General features: G+C 53.1%; 1 protein-coding gene across 9 annotated transcripts in view; it reads left to right on the top strand.

The window, feature by feature from the left end:
• The window catches only part of LOC136592316 (zinc finger protein 585B-like), a 98,153-nt gene that overhangs the window by 30,757 nt on the left and 49,380 nt on the right, over positions 1-18,016 (top strand). The window contains exons 2-6 of one of the 9 annotated variants that reach the window (XM_066588591.1): positions 5,911-6,033; positions 6,105-6,212; positions 6,284-6,395; positions 11,391-11,482; positions 12,027-12,123. In XM_066588591.1, coding sequence (XP_066444688.1) covers positions 5,962-6,033; positions 6,105-6,212; positions 6,284-6,395; positions 11,391-11,482; positions 12,027-12,123 — 481 coding nt within the window. In that variant the 5' untranslated portion in view covers positions 5,911-5,961. The other 8 variants (XM_066588590.1, XM_066588592.1, XM_066588594.1 and 5 more) reach the window with 8 other exon arrangements.

Raw genomic sequence — 18,016 nt, 5'->3', positions numbered from 1 at the left:
GCGGGCTGGGTGATGTACGGACAGGAGGAGGTGATGTACGCTGGTGTGTAGTGTGCGGGCTGGGTGATGTACGGACAGGAGGAGGTGATGTACGGTGGTGTGTAGTGTGCGGGCTGGGTGATGTACGGACAGGAGGCGATGCTGTACGCTGGTGTGTAGTGTGCGGGCTGGGTGATGTATGGACAGGAGGAGGTGATGTACGCTGGTGTGTAGTGTGCGGGCTGGGTGATGTACGGACAGGAGGCGGTGATGTACGGTGTGGTGTGTAGTGTGCGGGCTGGGTGATGTACGGACAGGAGGAGGTGATGTACGGTGATGTGTAGTGTGCGGGCTGGGTGATGTATGGAGAAGAGGAGGTGATGTACGTTGGTGTGTAGTGTGCGGGCTGGGTGATGTACGGACAGGAGGAGGTGATGTACGGTGGTGTGTAGTGTGCGGGCTGGGTGATGTACGGTGGTGTGTAGTGTGCGGGCTGGATGATGTATGGACAGGAGGAGGTGATGTACGGTGATGTGTAGTGTGCGGGCTGTGTGATGTACGGTGGTGTGTAGTGTGCGGGCTGGGTGATGTACGGACAGGAGGAGGTGATGTATGGTGGTGTGTAGTGTGCGGGCTGGGTGATGTACGGACAGGAGGAGGTGATGTACGGTGGTGGGTAGTGTGCGGGCTGGGTGATGTATAGTGGTGTGTAGTGTGCGGGCTGGGTGATGTACGGACAGGAGGAGGTGATGTACGGTGGTGGGTAGTGTGTGGGCTGGGTGATGTACGGACAGGATGAGGTGATGTACGGTGGTGTGTAGTGTGCGGGCTGGGTGATGTACGGCGGTGTGTAGTGTGCGGGCTGGGTGATGTACGGACAGGAGGAGGTGATGTACGGTGGTGGGTAGTGTGTGGGCTGGGTGATGTACGGACAGGATGAGGTGATGTACGGTGGTGTGTAGTGTGCGGGCTGGGTGATGTATGGACAGGAGGCGGTGATGTACGGTGTGGTGTGTAGTGTGCGGGCTGGGTGATGTACGGTGGTGTGTAGTGTGTGGGCTGGGTGATGTACAGTGGTGTGTAGTGTGTGGGCTGGGTGATGTACGGACAGGAGGAGGTGATGTACGGTAGTGTGTAGTGTGCGGGCTGGGTGATGTACGGTGGTGTGGAGTGTGCGGGCTGGGTGATGTACGAACAGGAGGAGGTGATGTACGGTGGTGTGTAGTGTGCGGGCTGGGTGATGTACAGTGGTGTGTAGTGTGTGGGCTGTGTGATGTATGGACAGGAGGAGGTGGTGTGTAGTGTGTGGGCTGGGTGATGTACAGACAGGAGGAGGTGATGTACGGTGGTGTGTAGTGTGCGGGCTGGGTGATGTACGGACAGGAGGAGGTGATGTATGGTGGTGTGTAGTGTGCGGGCTGGGTGATGTACAGACAGGAGGAGTTGATGTACGGTGGTGTGTAGTGTGTGGGCTGGGTGATGTACGAACAGGAGGAGGTGATGTACGGTGGTGTGTACTGTGCGGGCTGGGTGATGTACAGACAGGAGGAGGTTATGTACGGTGGTGTGTGGTGTGTGGGCTGGGTGATATATGGACAGGAGGAGGTGATGTACGGTGGTGTGTAGTGTGTGGGCTGGGTGATGTACGGACAGGAGGAGGTGATGTACGGTGGTGTGCAGTGTGCGGGCTGGGTGATGTACAGACAGGAGGAGGTTATGTACGGTGGTGTGTAGTGTGCGGGCTGGGTGATGTACGGTGGTGTGGCGTGTGCGGGGTGGGTGATGTACGGACAGGAGGAGGTGATGTACGGCGGTGTGTAGTGTAGGCGCTGGGTGATGTACGGTGGTGTGTAGTGTGCGGGCTGGGTGATGTACGGTGTTGTGTAGTGTGCGGGCTGGGTGATGTACGGACAGGAGGAGGTGATGTACGATGGTGTGCAGTGTACGGGCTGGGTGATGTACGGTGGTGTGTAGTGTACGGGCTGGGTGATGTACGGACAGGAGGAGGTGATGTACGGTGGTGTGTAGTGTGTGAGCTGGGTGATGTACGGACAGGAGGAGGTGATGTCTGGTGGTGTGTAGTGTGTGGGCTGGGTGATGTACGGTGGTGTGTAGTGTGCGGGCTGGGTGATATACGGACAGGAGGAGTTGATGTACGCTGGTGTGTAGTGTGCGGGCTGGGTGATGTACGGACAGGAGGAGGTGATGTACGGTGGTGTGTAGTGTGCGGGCTGGGTGATGTACAGACAGGAGGAGGTGTTGTACGGTGGTGTGTAGTGTGCGGGCTGTGTGATGTACAGACAGGAGGAGGTGATGTACGGTAGTGTGTAGTGTGCGGGCTGGGTGATGTACGGTGGTGTGGAGTGTGCGGGCTGTGTGATGTACAGACAGGAGGAGGTGGTGTATGATGGTGTGTAGTGTGCGGGCTGGGTGATGTACAGTGGTGTGTAGTGTGCGGGCTGTGTGATGTACAGACAGGAGGAGGTGATGTACGGTGCTGTGTAGTGTGCGGGCTGTGTGATGTACAGACAGGAGGAGGTGATGTACGGTGGTGTGTAGTGTGCGGGCTGGGTGATGTACGGACAGGAGGAGGTGATGTACGGTGGTGTGTAGTGTGCGGGCTGGGTGATGTACGGACAGGAGGAGGTGATGTACGGTGGTGTGTAGTGTGCGGGCTGGGTGATGTACGGTGGTGAGTAGTGTGCGGGCTGGGTGATGTACGGTGCTGAGTAGTGTGCGGGCTGGGTGATGTACGGTGGTGTGTAGTGTGCGGGCTGGGTGATGTACGGTGGTGTGTAGTGTGCGGGCTGGGTGATGTACGGACAGCAGGAGGTGATGTACAGAGGATTGGTACCCTGCAGAGCCTTGTCGCTGATGAGTTTGCAGTGACCGGCATGGGGCAGAGGTATCTGATAGGCAGATGATTCTGGCTGCCGCATTTAGTATGGAGGGGATATTCTGGTGTACGGAGGCCGATCAGTAGCGCGCTGCGGTAGTTGAGTCAGGAGTGGATGAGGGCGACAACGAGTGTCCTTAGCGTGTCCATGGTGATGAACGGACAGATTTTAGCAATATTCTTGAGGTGCAGGTGACATGTTTGGGCCACAGGTTGGATGTGGGGTGTAAAGGAGAGGTCAGAGTCTAATGTGACCCCAAGGCAGCGGGCGTGCTATCTGGGGGTTATGGTGGTGCCAGATACCGATATGGAGATGTTGGGGTAGGTTGGCTGGTTGAGGGCAGAAAGACAAGGGTGTCAGTTTTGAGAGGTTAAGTCTGAGGAAGAGGGAGGACATGGTGTTAGAGACAGCGAACAGTCAGTAGGGATTTGGAGGAAAAGTGCAGAGAGGTTGTATTGGAGGCGAAACCTGCGGATTGTTTGTCCAATTGGGGCTGTGTAGCTAGAGAAAAGAATCCCAGAACCATAGAGTGTTCGAGATGGAAGGGACCACCTTGTGCAGGATCACTAGCTCATCCCAGACAGATGTCTGTCCGCCTCTGAAGACTTCCATTGAAGGAGAACTCACCACCTCCCATGGCAACCTGTTCCACTCATTGATCCCCTCACTGTCTAATATCTAATCTGTGTCTCCTCCCTTTCAGTTTCATCCCTTCTAGTCTTTCCTTGTACAGATGAGAATAGGGCTGATCCCTCTGCACTGACAGCCCTTCAGATATTTGTAGACAGCTATTAAAGGAGATGTCCCGCGCCGAAACGGGTTTTTTTTTTTTTAACCCCCCCCCCCGTTCGGCGCGAGACAACCCCGATGCAGGGGTTAAAAAAACCACCCGCACAGCGCTTACCTGAATCCCGGCGGTCCGGTGACTTCAATACTTACCGCTGAAGATGGCCGCCGGGATCTTCTACCTTCGTGGACCGCAGCTCTTCTGTGCGGTCCACTGCCGATTCCAGCCTCCTGATTGGCTGGAATCGGCACGTGACGGGGCGGAGCTACACGGAGCCCCTCTCTGGCACGAGCGGCTCCATAGAAGAAAGCTGAAGACCCGGACTGCGCAAGCGCGGCTAATTTGGCCATCGGAGGCCAAAAATTAGTCGGCTCCATGGAGACGAGGACGCCAGCAACGGAGCAGGTAAGTATAAAACTTTTTATAACTTCTGTATGGCTCATAATTAATGCACAATGTATATTACAAAGTGCATTATTATGGCCATACAGAAGTGTATAGACCCACTTGCTGCCTCGGGACATCTCCTTTAAGTCTCCTCTCAGCCTTCTCTTCTGCTAAACATTCCCAGATCCTTTACCCGTTCCTCATAGGACATGATTTGCAGACCGCTCACCATCTTGGTAACTCTTCTCTGAACTTGCTCCAGTCTGTGGATGTCTTTTTTAAAGTGGGGTGCCCAGAACAGGACACAGTATTCCAGATGAGGTCTGACTAAGGAAGAGTAGAGGGGATAATGACCTCACGGGATCTAGACTCTGTGCTTCTCTTCATACATCCCAGAATTGTGTTTGCCTTTTTGGCTGCGGCATCACATTGTTGACTCATGTTCAGTCTATGATCTATTAGTATACCCAAGTCTTTTTCACATGTGCTGCTGCTTAGCCCAATTTCTCCCATTCTGTATGTGCTTTCTTCATTTTTCTTGCCCAGATGTAGGACTTTGCATTTCTCCTTGTTAAACACCATTCTGTTAGTCGCCGCCCACTGTGCAAGCTTTTCTAGATCTTTCTGAATCCTCTCTCTCTCTCCCCTAGTGTTGGCTATCCCTCCTAGCTTTGCGTCGTCGGCACATTTGCTCACTTTCCCCTCACTTCCCTCCCCCAGATCATATATAACAATGTTGACCAACACTGGGCCCAGGACAGAGCCTTGTGGTCCCCACTTGATACATTCTTCCACTTGGATGTGCAGCCATTTATGACCACTCTTTGAGTACGATCACTCAGCCAGTTGTGAATCCACCTAACAGTTGCCTTGTCAATCCCAGATTTGGTCATTTATTTCAATAAGTCTGGTATGAGATACTTTGTCAGATGCTTTACTAAAGCCAAGATATACTATATCCACCGCATTTCCCTGATCAACCCAGTCGGGGATTCTGTCATAGAAGGAAATTAGATTCATCTGCCATCATAGAAGGGGGCCAACAGTGAGGAGAAGAGGAGGGGGCCAAGGACTGAGCTGTGGAGGACCCTAACAGCAAGGGGGGAAAGGAGGGGAGGGGGCCAAGGACTGAGCTGTGGAGGACCCTAACAGCAAGGGGGGAAAGGAGGGGAGGGGGCCAAGGACTGAGCTGTGGAGGACCCTAACAGCGAGGGGGGAAAGGAGGGGAGGGGGCCAAGGACTGAGCCCTGCGGGACACCAACAGGAGCACAGAGGAAATAGAACCAGAGAAGGAGAAACTGAAAGAGCGATTGGAGAGGTGGGAGAAGAACCAGGAGAGAAGAGTGTCCTTTAGACCAATAGAGTCCTACATAGGAAGGAGGAGGTCATGGGCGACAGTGTCAAATGCAGCGAAGAGATGGAAGAGGATTAGTAGGGAGTAGTCACCTATAGACTTTGCCATTATCTGGTCATTTGATACTTTTGTGAGGGCGGTTTCAGTGAAGTGGAGGGTGCAGAAGCCGGACTGGAGGGGGTCGAGGAGCGAGTTGTCAGAGAGAAAGCGTGTGAGGCGGGGGTAGACCAGGCGTTCTAGTAATTTGGAGATAAAGGGGAGGCTGGAGACGGGTCGGTAGTTGGCAGCATCAGTCGGGTCAAAGTGTTAGTTTTTTTTAGCAGCAGGGATATAATGAAGTGTTTGTATGAGGGGAAGGTGCCGGAGGTCAGGAGAGGTGGCAGATGGTGAAGTGGGTAATGACATCCAAAGAGAGGCAGCGGAGGAGGCGCGAGGGGAGAGAGTTGCTGGCACAGGTGAAGGGGCAAGTGATGGATGTCACTAATGATCTTCTCCTTTCCCCATAGAGACGCCTGCGGTACTACATCCCCATCATCCATCTCCTGAATGACCCCAAGATGGACGGCACGGAGATGAGCGGAAGGATATTAGCCGTCACCTGGGAGATCATCTACCTGCTGACCGGAGAGGTGAACTTCCCTCCATTCCTCCCATCTGTCTTGTATTTGTGCCATCCCTGAGCGTCTCCCTCCATCCACAGGAGTACACAGCAGTGAAGAAGACAGCGACTCCCATCATCCATCCTCACAAACTGATCCAGAAGCTTCTAGAACTCACCAACAAGATGACGGAGCTGCTGACAGGAGAGGTGACTGCGGGGAATGTGGGGGGACATTCTAGCGGGGGGCTCTGGCTGATGACTGGATATTGTGTTGTCAGGTTCCTATAAGGTGTCAGGATGTGGCCGTCTATTTCTCCATGGAGGAGTGGGAGTATGTAGAGGGCCGGCGGGATGTGTACGCGGCCGCCATGCTGGAGGCGGGGTCACCAGGTAAGAGGAGTGGGAGTATGTAGAGGGCCGGCGGGATGTGTACGGGGCCGCCATGCTGGAGGTGGGGTCACCAGGTAAGAGGAGTGGGAGGATGTAGAGGGATGTGTACGCGGCCGCCATGCTGGAGGCGGGGTCACCAGGTAAGAGGAGTGGGAGTATGTAGAGGGCCGGCGGGATGTGTACGCGGCCGCCATGCTGGAGGCGGGGTCACCAGGTAAGAGGAGTGGGAGTATGTAGAGGGCCGGCGGGATGTGTACGCGGCCGCCATGCTGGAGGCGGGGTCACCAGGTAAGAGGAGTGGGAGTATGTAGAGGGATGTGTACGGGGCCGCCATGCTGGAGGCGGGGTCACCAGGTAAGATGAGTGGGAGTATGTAGAGGGCCGGCGGGATGTGTACGCGGCCGCCATGCTGGAGGCGGGGTCACCAGGTGAGAGGAGTGGGAGTATGTAGAGGGATGTGTACGCGGCCGCCATGCTGGAGGCGGGGTCACCAGGTGAGAGGAGTGGGAGTATGTAGAGGGATGTGTACGCGGCCGCCATGCTGGAGGCGGGGTCACCAGGTAAGAGGAGTGGGAGTATGTAGAGGGATGTGTACGGGGCCGCCATGCTGGAGGCTGGGTCACCAGGTAAGAGGAGTGGGAGTATGTAGAGGGATGTGTACGGGGCCGCCATGCTGGAGGCGGGGTCACCAGGTAAGAGGAGTGGGAGTATGTAGAGGGATGTGTACGGGGCCGCCATGCTGGAGGCGGGGTCACCAGGTAAGAGGAGTGGGAGTATGTAGAGGGCCGGCAGGATGTGTACGCGGCCGCCATGCTGGAGGCGGGGTCACCAGGTAAGAGGAGTGGGAGTATGTAGAGGGATGTGTACGCGGCCGCCATGCTGGAGGCGGGGTCACCAGGTAAGAGGAGTGGGAGTATGTAGAGGGATGTGTACGGGGCCGCCATGCTGGAGGCGGGGTCACCAGGTAAGAGGAGTGGGAGTATGTAGAGGGATGTGTACGGGGCCGCCATGCTGGAGGTGGGGTCACCAGGTAAGGGGAGTGGGAGTATGTAGAGGGATGTGTACGGGGCCGCCATGCTGGAGGCGGGGTCACCAGGTAAGAGGAGTGGGAGTATGTAGAGGGCCGGCAGGATGTGTACGCGGCCGCCATGCTGGAGGCGGGGTCACCAGGTAAGAGGAGTGGGAGTATGTAGAGGGATGTGTACGCGGCCGCCATGCTGGAGGCGGGGTCACCAGGTAAGAGGAGTGGGAGGATGTAGAGGGATGTGTTCGCGGCCGCCATGCTGGAGGCGGGGCCACCAGGTAAGAGGAGTGGGAGGATGTAGAGGGTCGGCGGGATGTGTACGCGGCCTCCATGCTGGAGGCGGGGTCACCAGGTAAGAGGAGTGGGAGGATGTAGAGGAATGTGTACGCGGCCGCCATGCTGGAGGCGGGGTCACCAGGTAAGAGGAGTGGGAGGATGTAGAGGGATCTGTACGGGGCCGCCATGCTGGAGGCGGGGTCACCAGGTAAGAGGAGTGGGAGTATGTAGAGGGATGTGTACGGGGCCGCCATGCTGGAGGTGGGGTCACCAGGTAAGGGGAGTGGGAGTATGTAGAGGGATGTGTACGGGGCCGCCATGCTGGAGGCGGGGTCACCAGGTAAGAGGAGTGGGAGTATGTAGAGGGCCGGCAGGATGTGTACGCGGCCGCCATGCTGGAGGCGGGGTCACCAGGTAAGAGGAGTGGGAGTATGTAGAGGGATGTGTACGCGGCCGCCATGCTGGAGGCGGGGTCACCAGGTAAGAGGAGTGGGAGGATGTAGAGGGATGTGTTCGCGGCCGCCATGCTGGAGGCGGGGCCACCAGGTAAGAGGAGTGGGAGGATGTAGAGGGTCGGCGGGATGTGTACGCGGCCTCCATGCTGGAGGCGGGGTCACCAGGTAAGAGGAGTGGGAGGATGTAGAGGGATGTGTACGCGGCCGCCATGCTGGAGGCGGGGTCACCAGGTAAGAGGAGTGGGAGTATGTAGAGGGCCGGCGGGATGTGTACGCGGCCTCCATGCTGGAGGCGGGGTCACCAGGTAAGAGGAGTGGGAGGATGTAGAGGAATGTGTACGCGGCCGCCATGCTGGAGGCGGGGTCACCAGGTAAGAGGAGTGGCAGGATGTAGAGGGATGTGTACGCGGCCGCCATGCTGGAGGCGGGGTCACTAGGTAAGAGGAGTGGGAGTATGTAGAGGGCTGGCGGGATGTGTGCGTGGCCGCCATGATGGAGGCGGGGTCAACAGGTAAGAGGAGTGGGAGGATGTAGAGGGCTGGCGAGATGTGTACATGGCCGCCATAATTGAGGAGCACTGGCCTCTCGCATCACCGGGTAAGAGGAGACATATATACAATCAGTAAAGGGATCCTGTTCCTCCCAACTGCACCACAAAGTAAGTTATGTGGTCGGGTGGGGATGGATTTTTCTATTCTGCCCGATCACCCAATCCCGCGCTGTCGCCCGCTGAAATTTAAAAGCAGCTCTTAATTCTGACCCTCTTCTTGTCATGCCTGCCCCCTCCCAAGACTCCGAAGTTTGTGCCACGTGTGGACTTCAGCAGGTGACGGCAGAGGCTAAACTAGAAGCTCTTGGGCCATGATGCACAATCTGTAACTGGGCCCCCTACCTGCCATGTGCTGTTTGTAATATTGATGTCGTCTTATGTGATGGAGGGGCTCCAGGGCCCGGTAGTGACTGCTACTACTGCAGCCCCTATAGTTGCCCCCTGGCTGACGGCATAAGATAAGGAGAGTGGGTGAGTACTAAAATACATCTGGCTCCTCTTCATCATACTTGGTGGTTCCTGTAATGGCTGGAATGCCTCACATTTTAATGGCCTCAGAATAGAATCGTTTCACCCCTCCGTTGGCGCTCAAACTCAGGAACTCCATGCAGCGGCTCTTCCTGCTGAGCTCTTCAGCCCCTGGACGGCTCCCCTGCTGGTCCTTGTTCCTGCTTTTGTTTCCCTGATCGGCTCCTCCTATTCTTGCATGATTATTGTGTTCCTCCATACTGCAGACTGATGTACCCAGCATGCGGGATAAACAATATATTATGGTAAATCTGAGTTTTAGAGACATGTTTTTTTATTAAGAATATGGGGAAATGTGGGTGGGGGACGGGGAGGGCTTACACTTTTACTCCCTTTTGTTCTAATAAGGCTTGTTCCTTTAGTGCTCAAAGGGGACTTGAGCTTGTGATCGTATGCACAGGCAGGATTACACTGAGAGGTGATGCCTATATACAGATATAAAAGGATTCCCTATTCACAATAGTCACAGCTCACCTCCTCCCCTCCCTGTACAGACAGGATTACACTGAGAGGAGACATAGATAGATAGATAGATAGATAGATAGATAGATAGATAGATAGATAGATAGATAGATAACACAGGACCACCATTCACAATAGTCACAGCTCCCCTCCTCCCCTCCATGCACAGGCAGGATTACACTGAGAGGTGATGCCTATATACAGATATAAAAGGATTCCCCATTCACAATAGTCACAGCTCACCTCCTCCCCTCCCTGCACATTCACCACTAAGCCTAATAATAGTTTGACACTTCCTGTTTTGTAGGGTAAACTTCCCAGCTGTCATCTCATTATCATCACAGGCAGGATTACACTGAGGAGACACCTATATATACAGATAACACAGGATCCACCATTCTCAATAGTCACAGCTCCCCTCCTCCCCTCCCTGTACAGACAGGATTACACTGAAAGGAGACACCTATATATAGATAACACAGGAGCCACCATTCACAATAGTCACAGCTCACCTCCTCCCCTCCCTGTACAGACAGGATTAAACTAAGAGGTGATATCTATATACAGAAAACACAGAATTCCCCATTTACAATAGTCACCGCTCACCTCCTCCCCTTCCTGCACAGGTCACAGAACATGTCTAGAACAGTCTCCCATGCAAGTCAATGGGCCCGCTTCTCTCGATTGTGTGACTGGCCCATGAAGCAGCTGTAAAGTAGATCTTCTAAATTCTCTATATGCATATCAGGCAAAATGGCCACCCCCGTAGTCACGTAGCGGCAAGGCGAACGCCCCCCATAGTTATTGCCTACGTTTTTTATTCTGCTGGGGTGGCCATCATCCCTGTCAATCTGAACATTAAAAATAGATAAGAAAAATCTACTATTTCTCTATCTGGGTTTCTGTTGGGGATTTGGTCACTTTAAGGCTGAGGTTAGCAGATTGGTGGCTACTTTCCACGGGGGAAGGATTGCAGTTGGTCGAATAGAGAGCTGGAGGAAGAGGTAAGAAGACGGTTCAAGAGGTGGAGCGGTAGCTGGTGGATGCATGGTGTAACTGTCCTAAGAGGCCCGTGAATCGAGGAGCATGGGGGGTGGATGTTCCTGTTTCCATACGACGGGGGAGGCCGTCTGTCCTGATACTCCTATGGTATCTGCAGTTCAGGTTTCTACCCCAAAGCATAGTTACACAGCAGCACTCAATAAAAAGGCCAAGCGTCTTACGACAATCCAAGCCACAGGGATGTCACGCCTCAGCCGGCTGGATCCAAGCCTAGTCCATAAAGTAAGAGGCGCATCAGCGGCAGATCTTTGCATAAAAGGGAACTGTAATCCATTATGGTTCCAATAGCATACATAAATGGAATTCCCAGCAGTACAGCAGGGGCGACGTGTCAATCCATGCCGGACCTTTCTCAAGCTTAATGGCGCCTCTTACTTTATGGACTATCAGGTTTCTACCCCAGATGACCCGTCTAAATACATAAATGTCCTTGGCTCCTCCATCTGAGGAAGGAATGGAAGCGGAGTCTCTGTAAGAGGCAGCGGCTCCAGGCCGGGAATGTCCGTACGGGACTGGCTGTATTATCAGGAGATTGTTGGTGAGGAGCAGAAGATTGTTACTTAGTCCTGATGCACTGAGACGTGTCTGATATGTAGATCTACAGGAGCTCACGTATCCATCACTGTGTGGCTCCACAGATGGAGCCGGGAGGAGAAACCCACCAGAGAGATGTCCCCATCCTTCGTATTCCCAGGACTGTCCAGAGGAAGATGTTCCGGAGAACCAGCAGGTAGTACGGCTATATAGGGGCGGAGAGCTCTGTGCTCCTGTTTTATATTGGGAGGGGGGGGAAGGGTGGAGCTTTTACTCCTGCTCTATATGGGGGTGGAGCTTTTACTCCTGCTGTATATAGGGGTGGGTGGGGCTTTGTTCTCCATATCGGGTGAGAACTCAACACTTTACTCTTGCTCTATAAAGGAGGGTGGAGCTCTGTGCTCCTTCTCTATATAAGGGGTGGGGCTCTGTGCTCCTTCTATATATAAGGGGTGGAGCTCTGTGCTCCTTCTCTATATAAGGGGTGGAGCTCTGTGCTCCTTCTATATATAAGGGGCGGGGCTCTGTGCTCCTCTATATAAGGGGTGGAGCTCTGTGCTCCTATATATAAGGGGTGGAGCTCTGTGCTCCTTCTATATATAAGGGGTGGAGCTCTGTGCTCCTATATAAGGGGTGGAGCTCTGTGCTCCTATATATAAGGGGTGGAGCTCTGTGCTCCTCTATATAAGGGGTGGAGCTCTGTGCTATATTTTACTTAATTATCCCATATGACACATCAGGGTGAAGATGTGATGGATATTAAAGTGGAGGTAGAAGAAGAGAGGATAAGGGGCGATCACCTGTGGAAGAGTGAAGTGGAGGAGCATGTTCCCACAGGTAGGTAATAGCTGGGAGGTTCCTTAAGGTTTGGTTGCTCCTTAGCACTCCATTGTATTAACAGGCGGTGATACACTTTATCAGAGGGAGCCGTGAATGTATAGACATCCTCTCCCGGCTGTTCTTTGGATCATTATATTAGGCTTGGTATTGGTTTTTGGGGCTAAGCAGCGGTGATGAACAGCGGCACCAATTTATGACATCTAAGAATACTCTAACCACTTCAGTACTGATAGCAGCGAGCTCTGACACTGTACATGCCCGGGGTACATGTGGGGATCTGAGGTTTACCATTTAAAGTGAAACTGTTAGCTCAAACCTGCAGGCATGATGTTCTAGAGCAGATGGTGCTTAACGGGAACGAGCATGATGATCCTTCTGCAGGCTTGGTGTTCTAGAGCAGATGGTGCTTAAAGGGAACCCGCATGAGGATCCTTCTGCAGGCATGATGTTCTAGAGCAGATGGTGCTTAAAAGGAACCCGCATGAGGATCCTTCTGCAGGCTTGGTGTTCTAGAGCAGATGGTGCTTAACGGGAACGAGCATGATGATCCTTCTGCAGGCATGGTGTTCTAGAGCAGATGGTGCTTAAAGGGAACCCGCATGAGGATCCTTCTGCAGGCTTGGTGTTCTAAAGCAGATGGTGCTTAACGGGAACGAGCATGATGATCCTTCTGCAGGCATGGTGTTCTAGAGCAGATGGTGCTTAACGGGAACCAGCATGATGATCCTTCTGCAGGCTTGGTGTTCTAGAGCAGATGGTGCTTAACGGGAACCAGCATGATGATCCTTCTGCAGGCATGATGTTCTAGAGCAGATGGTGCTTAAAGGGAACCCGCATGAGGATCCTTCTGCAGGCTTGGTGTTCTAGAGCTGATGGTACTTAATGGGAACCCGCATGAGGATCCTTCTGCAGGCATGGTGTTCTAGAGCAGATGGTGCTTAACAGGAACCAGCATGATGATCCTTCTGCAGGCATGATGTTCTAGAGCAGATGGTGCTTAAAGGGAACCCGCATGAGGATCCTTCTGCAGGCTTGGTGTTCTAGAGCTGATGGTACTTAATGGGAACCCGCATGAGGATCCTTCTGCAGGCATGGTGTTCTAGAGCAGATGGTGCTTAACGGGAACCAGCATGATGATCCTTCTGCAGGCATGATGTTCTAGAGCAGATGGTGCTTAAAGGGAACCCGCATGAGGATCCTTCTGCAGGCTTGGTGTTCTAGAGCAGATGGTGCTTAACGGGAACGAGCATGATGATCCTTCTGCAGGCATGGTGTTCTAGAGCAGATGGTGCTTAAAGGGAACCCGCATGAGGATCCTTCTGCAGGCTTGGTGTTCTAAAGCAGATGGTGCTTAACGGGAACGAGCATGATGATCCTTCTGCAGGCATGGTGTTCTAGAGCAGATGGTGCTTAAAGGGAACCCGCATGAGGATCCTTCTGCAGGCTTGGTGTTCTAAAGCAGATGGTGCTTAACGGGAACGAGCATGATGATCCTTCTGCAGGCATGGTGTTCTAGAGCAGATGGTGCTTAACGGGAACCAGCATGATGATCCTTCTGCAGGCTTGGTGTTCTAGAGCAGATGGTGCTTAACGGGAACCAGCATGGTGATCCTTCTGCAGGCATGATGTTCTAGAGCAGATGGTGCTTAAAGGGAACCCGCATGAGGATCCTTCTGCAGGCTTGGTGTTCTAGAGCTGATGGTACTTAATGGGAACCCGCATGAGGATCCTTCTGCAGGCTTGGTGTTCTAGAGCAGATGGTGCTTAACGGGAACCAGCATGATGATCCTTCTGCAGGCATGGTGTTCTAGAGCAGATGGTGCTTAAAGGGAACCCGCATGAGGATCCTTCTGCAGGCTTGGTGTTCTAAAGCAGATGGTGCTTAACGGGAACGAGCATGATGATCCTTCTGCAGGCATGGTGTTCTAGAGCAGATGGTGCTTAACGGGAACCAGCATGATGATCCTTCTGCAGGCTTGGTGTTCTAGAGCAGATGGTGCTTAACGGGAACCAGCATGGTGATCCTTCTGCAGGCATGATGTTCTAGAGCAGATGGTGCTTAAAGGGAACCCGCATGAGGATCCTTCTGCAGGCTTGGTGTTCTAGAGCTGATGGTACTTAATGGGAACCCGCATGAGGATCCTTCTGCAGGCTTGGTGTTCTAGAGCAGATGGTGCTTAACGGGAACCAGCATGATGATCCTTCTGCAGGCATGGTGTTCTAGAGCAGATGGTGCTTAAAGGGAACCCGCATGAGGATCCTTCTGCAGGCTTGGTGTTCTAGAGCAGATGGTGCTTAAAGGGAATCCGCATGAGGATCCTTCTGCAGGCTTGGTGTTCTAGAGCAGATGGTGCTTAAAGGGAACCCGCATGAGGATCCTTCTGCAGGCTTGGTGTTCTAGAGCAGATGGTGCTTAAAGGGAACCCGCATGAGGATCCTTCTGCAGGCTTGGTGTTCTAAAGCAGATGGTGCTTAAAGGGAACCCGCATGAGGATCCTTCTGCAGGCTTGGTGTTCTAGAGCTGATGGTACTTAATGGGAACCCGCATGAGGATCCTTCTGCAGGCTTGGTGTTCTAGAGCAGATGGTGCTTAACGGGAACCAGCATGATGATCCTTCTGCAGGCATGGTGTTCTAGAGCAGATGGTGCTTAAAGGGAACCCGCATGAGGATCCTTCTGCAGGCTTGGTGTTCTAGAGCTGATGGTACTTAATGGGAACCCGCATGATGATCCTTCTGCAGGCATGGTGTTCTAGAGCAGATGGTGCTTAAAGGGAACCCGCATGAGGATCCTTCTGCAGGCTTGGTGTTCTAGAGCAGATGGTGCTTAACGGGAACCCGCATGAGGATCCTTCTGCAGGCATGGTGTTCTAGAGCAGATGGTGCTTAAAGGGAACCCGCATGAGAATCCTTCTGCAGGCTTGGTGTTCTAAAGCAGAGGGTGCTTAACGGGAACGAGCATGATGATCCTTCTGCAGGCATGGTGTTCTAGAGCAGATGGTGCTTAACGGGAACCAGCATGATGATCCTTCTGCAGGCTTGGTGTTCTAGAGCAGATGGTGCTTAACGGGAACCAGCATGGTGATCCTTCTGCAGGCATGATGTTCTAGAGCAGATGGTGCTTAAAGGGAACCCGCATGAGGATCCTTCTGCAGGCTTGGTGTTCTAGAGCTGATGGTACTTAATGGGAACCCGCATGAGGATCCTTCTGCAGGCATGGTGTTCTAGAGCAGATGGTGCTTAACGGGAACCAGCATGATGATCCTTCTGCAGGCATGATGTTCTAGAGCAGATGGTGCTTAAAGGGAACCCGCATGAGGATCCTTCTGCAGGCTTGGTGTTCTAGAGCAGATGGTGCTTAACGGGAACCAGCATGATGATCCTTCTGCAGGCATGATGTTCTAGAGCAGATGGTGCTTAAAGGGAACCCGCATGAGGATCCTTCTGCAGGCTTGGTGTTCTAGAGCAGATGGTGCTTAAAGGGAACCCGCATGAGGATCCTTCTGCAGGCTTGGTGTTCTAGAGCAGATGGTGCTTAAAGGGAACCCGCATGAGGATCCTTCTGCAGGCTTGGTGTTCTAGAGCAGATGGTGCTTAAAGGGAATCCGCATGAGGATCCTTCTGCAGGCTTGGTGTTCTAGAGCAGATGGTGCTTAAAGGGAACCCGCATGAGGATCCTTCTGCAGGCTTGGTGTTCTAGAGCAGATGGTGCTTAAAGGGAACCCGCATGAGGATCCTTCTGCAGGCATGATGTTCTAAAGCAGATGGTGCTTAAAGGGAACCCGCATGAGGATCCTTCTGCAGGCTTGGTGTTCTAGAGCTGATGGTACTTAATGGGAACCCGCATGAGGATCCTTCTGCAGGCTTGGTGTTCTAGAGCAGATGGTGCTTAACGGGAACCAGCATGATGATCCTTCTGCAGGCATGGTGTTCTAGAGCAGATGGTGCTTAAAGGGAACCCGCATGAGGATCCTTCTGCAGGCTTGTTGTTCTAGAGCTGATGGTACTTAATGGGAACCCGCATGATGATCCTTCTGCAGGCATGGTGTTCTAGAGCAGATGGTGCTTAAAGGGAACCCGCATGAGGATCCTTCTGCAGGCTTGGTGTTCTAGAGCAGATGGTGCTTAACTGGAACCCGCATGAGGATCCTTCTGCAGGCATGGTGTTCTAGAGCAGATGGTGCTTAAAGGGAACCCGCATGAGAATCCTTCTGCAGGCTTGGTGTTCTAAAGCAGATGGTGCTTAACGGGAACGAGCATGATGATCCTTCTGCAGGCATGGTGTTCTAGAGCAGATGGTGCTTAACGGGAACCAGCATGATGATCCTTCTGCAGGCTTGGTGTTCTAGAGCAGATGGTGCTTAACGGGAACCAGCATGGTGATCCTTCTGCAGGCATGATGTTCTAGAGCAGATGGTGCTTAAAGGGAACCCGCATGAGGATCCTTCTGCAGGCTTGGTGTTCTAGAGCTGATGGTACTTAATGGGAACCCGCATGAGGATCCTTCTGCAGGCATGGTGTTCTAGAGCAGATGGTGCTTAACGGGAACCAGCATGATGATCCTTCTGCAGGCATGATGTTCTAGAGCAGATGGTGCTTAAAGGGAACCCGCATGAGGATCCTTCTGCAGGCTTGGTGTTCTAGAGCAGATGGTGCTTAACGGGAACCAGCATGATGATCCTTCTGCAGGCATGATGTTCTAGAGCAGATGGTGCTTAAAGGGAACCCGCATGAGGATCCTTCTGCAGGCTTGGTGTTCTAGAGCAGATGGTGCTTAAAGGGAACCCGCATGAGGATCCTTCTGCAGGCTTGGTGTTGTAGAGCAGATGGTGCTTAAAGGGAACCCGCATGAGGATCCTTCTGCAGGCTTGGTGTTCTAGAGCAGATGGTGCTTAAAGGGAACCCGCATGAGGATCCTTCTGCAGGCATGATGTTCTAAAGCAGATGGTGCTTAAAGGGAACCCGCATGAGGATCCTTCTGCAGGCTTGGTGTTCTAGAGCAGATGGTGCTTAACGGGAACCAGCATGATGATCCTTCTGCAGGCATGGTGTTCTAGAGCAGATGGTGCTTAAAGGGAACCCGCATGAGGATCCTTCTGCAGGCTTGGTGTTCTAGAGCTGATGGTACTTAATGGGAACCCGCATGATGATCCTTCTGCAGGCATGGTGTTCTAGAGCAGATGGTGCTTAAAGGGAACCCGCATGAGGATCCTTCTGCAGGCTTGGTGTTCTAGAGCAGATGGTGCTTAACGGGAACCCGCATGAGGATCCTTCTGCAGGCTTGGTGTTCTAGAGCAGGGGGCGCCCAGCAGAACCATATATAGATTTATGGGGAAAGATTCAGTAGAATTTTATTCATTTACAGCTCTGCTCATTCTGAGGTGAACAGTCCAAGGGGCGGAGCCATCAGTAACTGCCAGACTTCAGTACATGTACAGTCATACACAGCTGGATTCAGTAAGGACAGATACACAGATGGCCCCCTGGACTGTGTATTTTTTATTTTTTGTACAAATGAAAGCCCCCCGGGACATGTTTTACCGCTTAGGCGGCATCCTCATTGGGTTTGGGCTCAAACGCTATTATTGAGCTGGTAATGGCAAGTTACTGCACTGCTACAAGATCTAGGGGAACCTACCTGGGAGTTCTAACCGCTTCCAATAAAGGTTATATTGTCTTACAGCTCTGACTCTGTACATACCTCGGTGAGTCCTAACTGATGCCTGTGAATGCTGTGCGACGCTAGTGAGAACCTATAGGCGGCCCCCTTGCTGGGGACTTGGAGACAAAGGATATGTGCTTTGTTATTTTCCCTTACGCCCATGACGGCCGCCCTGAGCGAGCCCACCCCCTCTCCGGACAGAAAACTGGAAGCTCCCAGATCTCTGCTC

Source organism: Eleutherodactylus coqui, chromosome 1, assembly GCF_035609145.1.
Source record: "Eleutherodactylus coqui strain aEleCoq1 chromosome 1, aEleCoq1.hap1, whole genome shotgun sequence".
NCBI classification, from domain to species: domain Eukaryota; kingdom Metazoa; phylum Chordata; class Amphibia; order Anura; family Eleutherodactylidae; genus Eleutherodactylus; species Eleutherodactylus coqui.
This window is presented reverse-complemented; position numbering and strand designations above follow the sequence as displayed.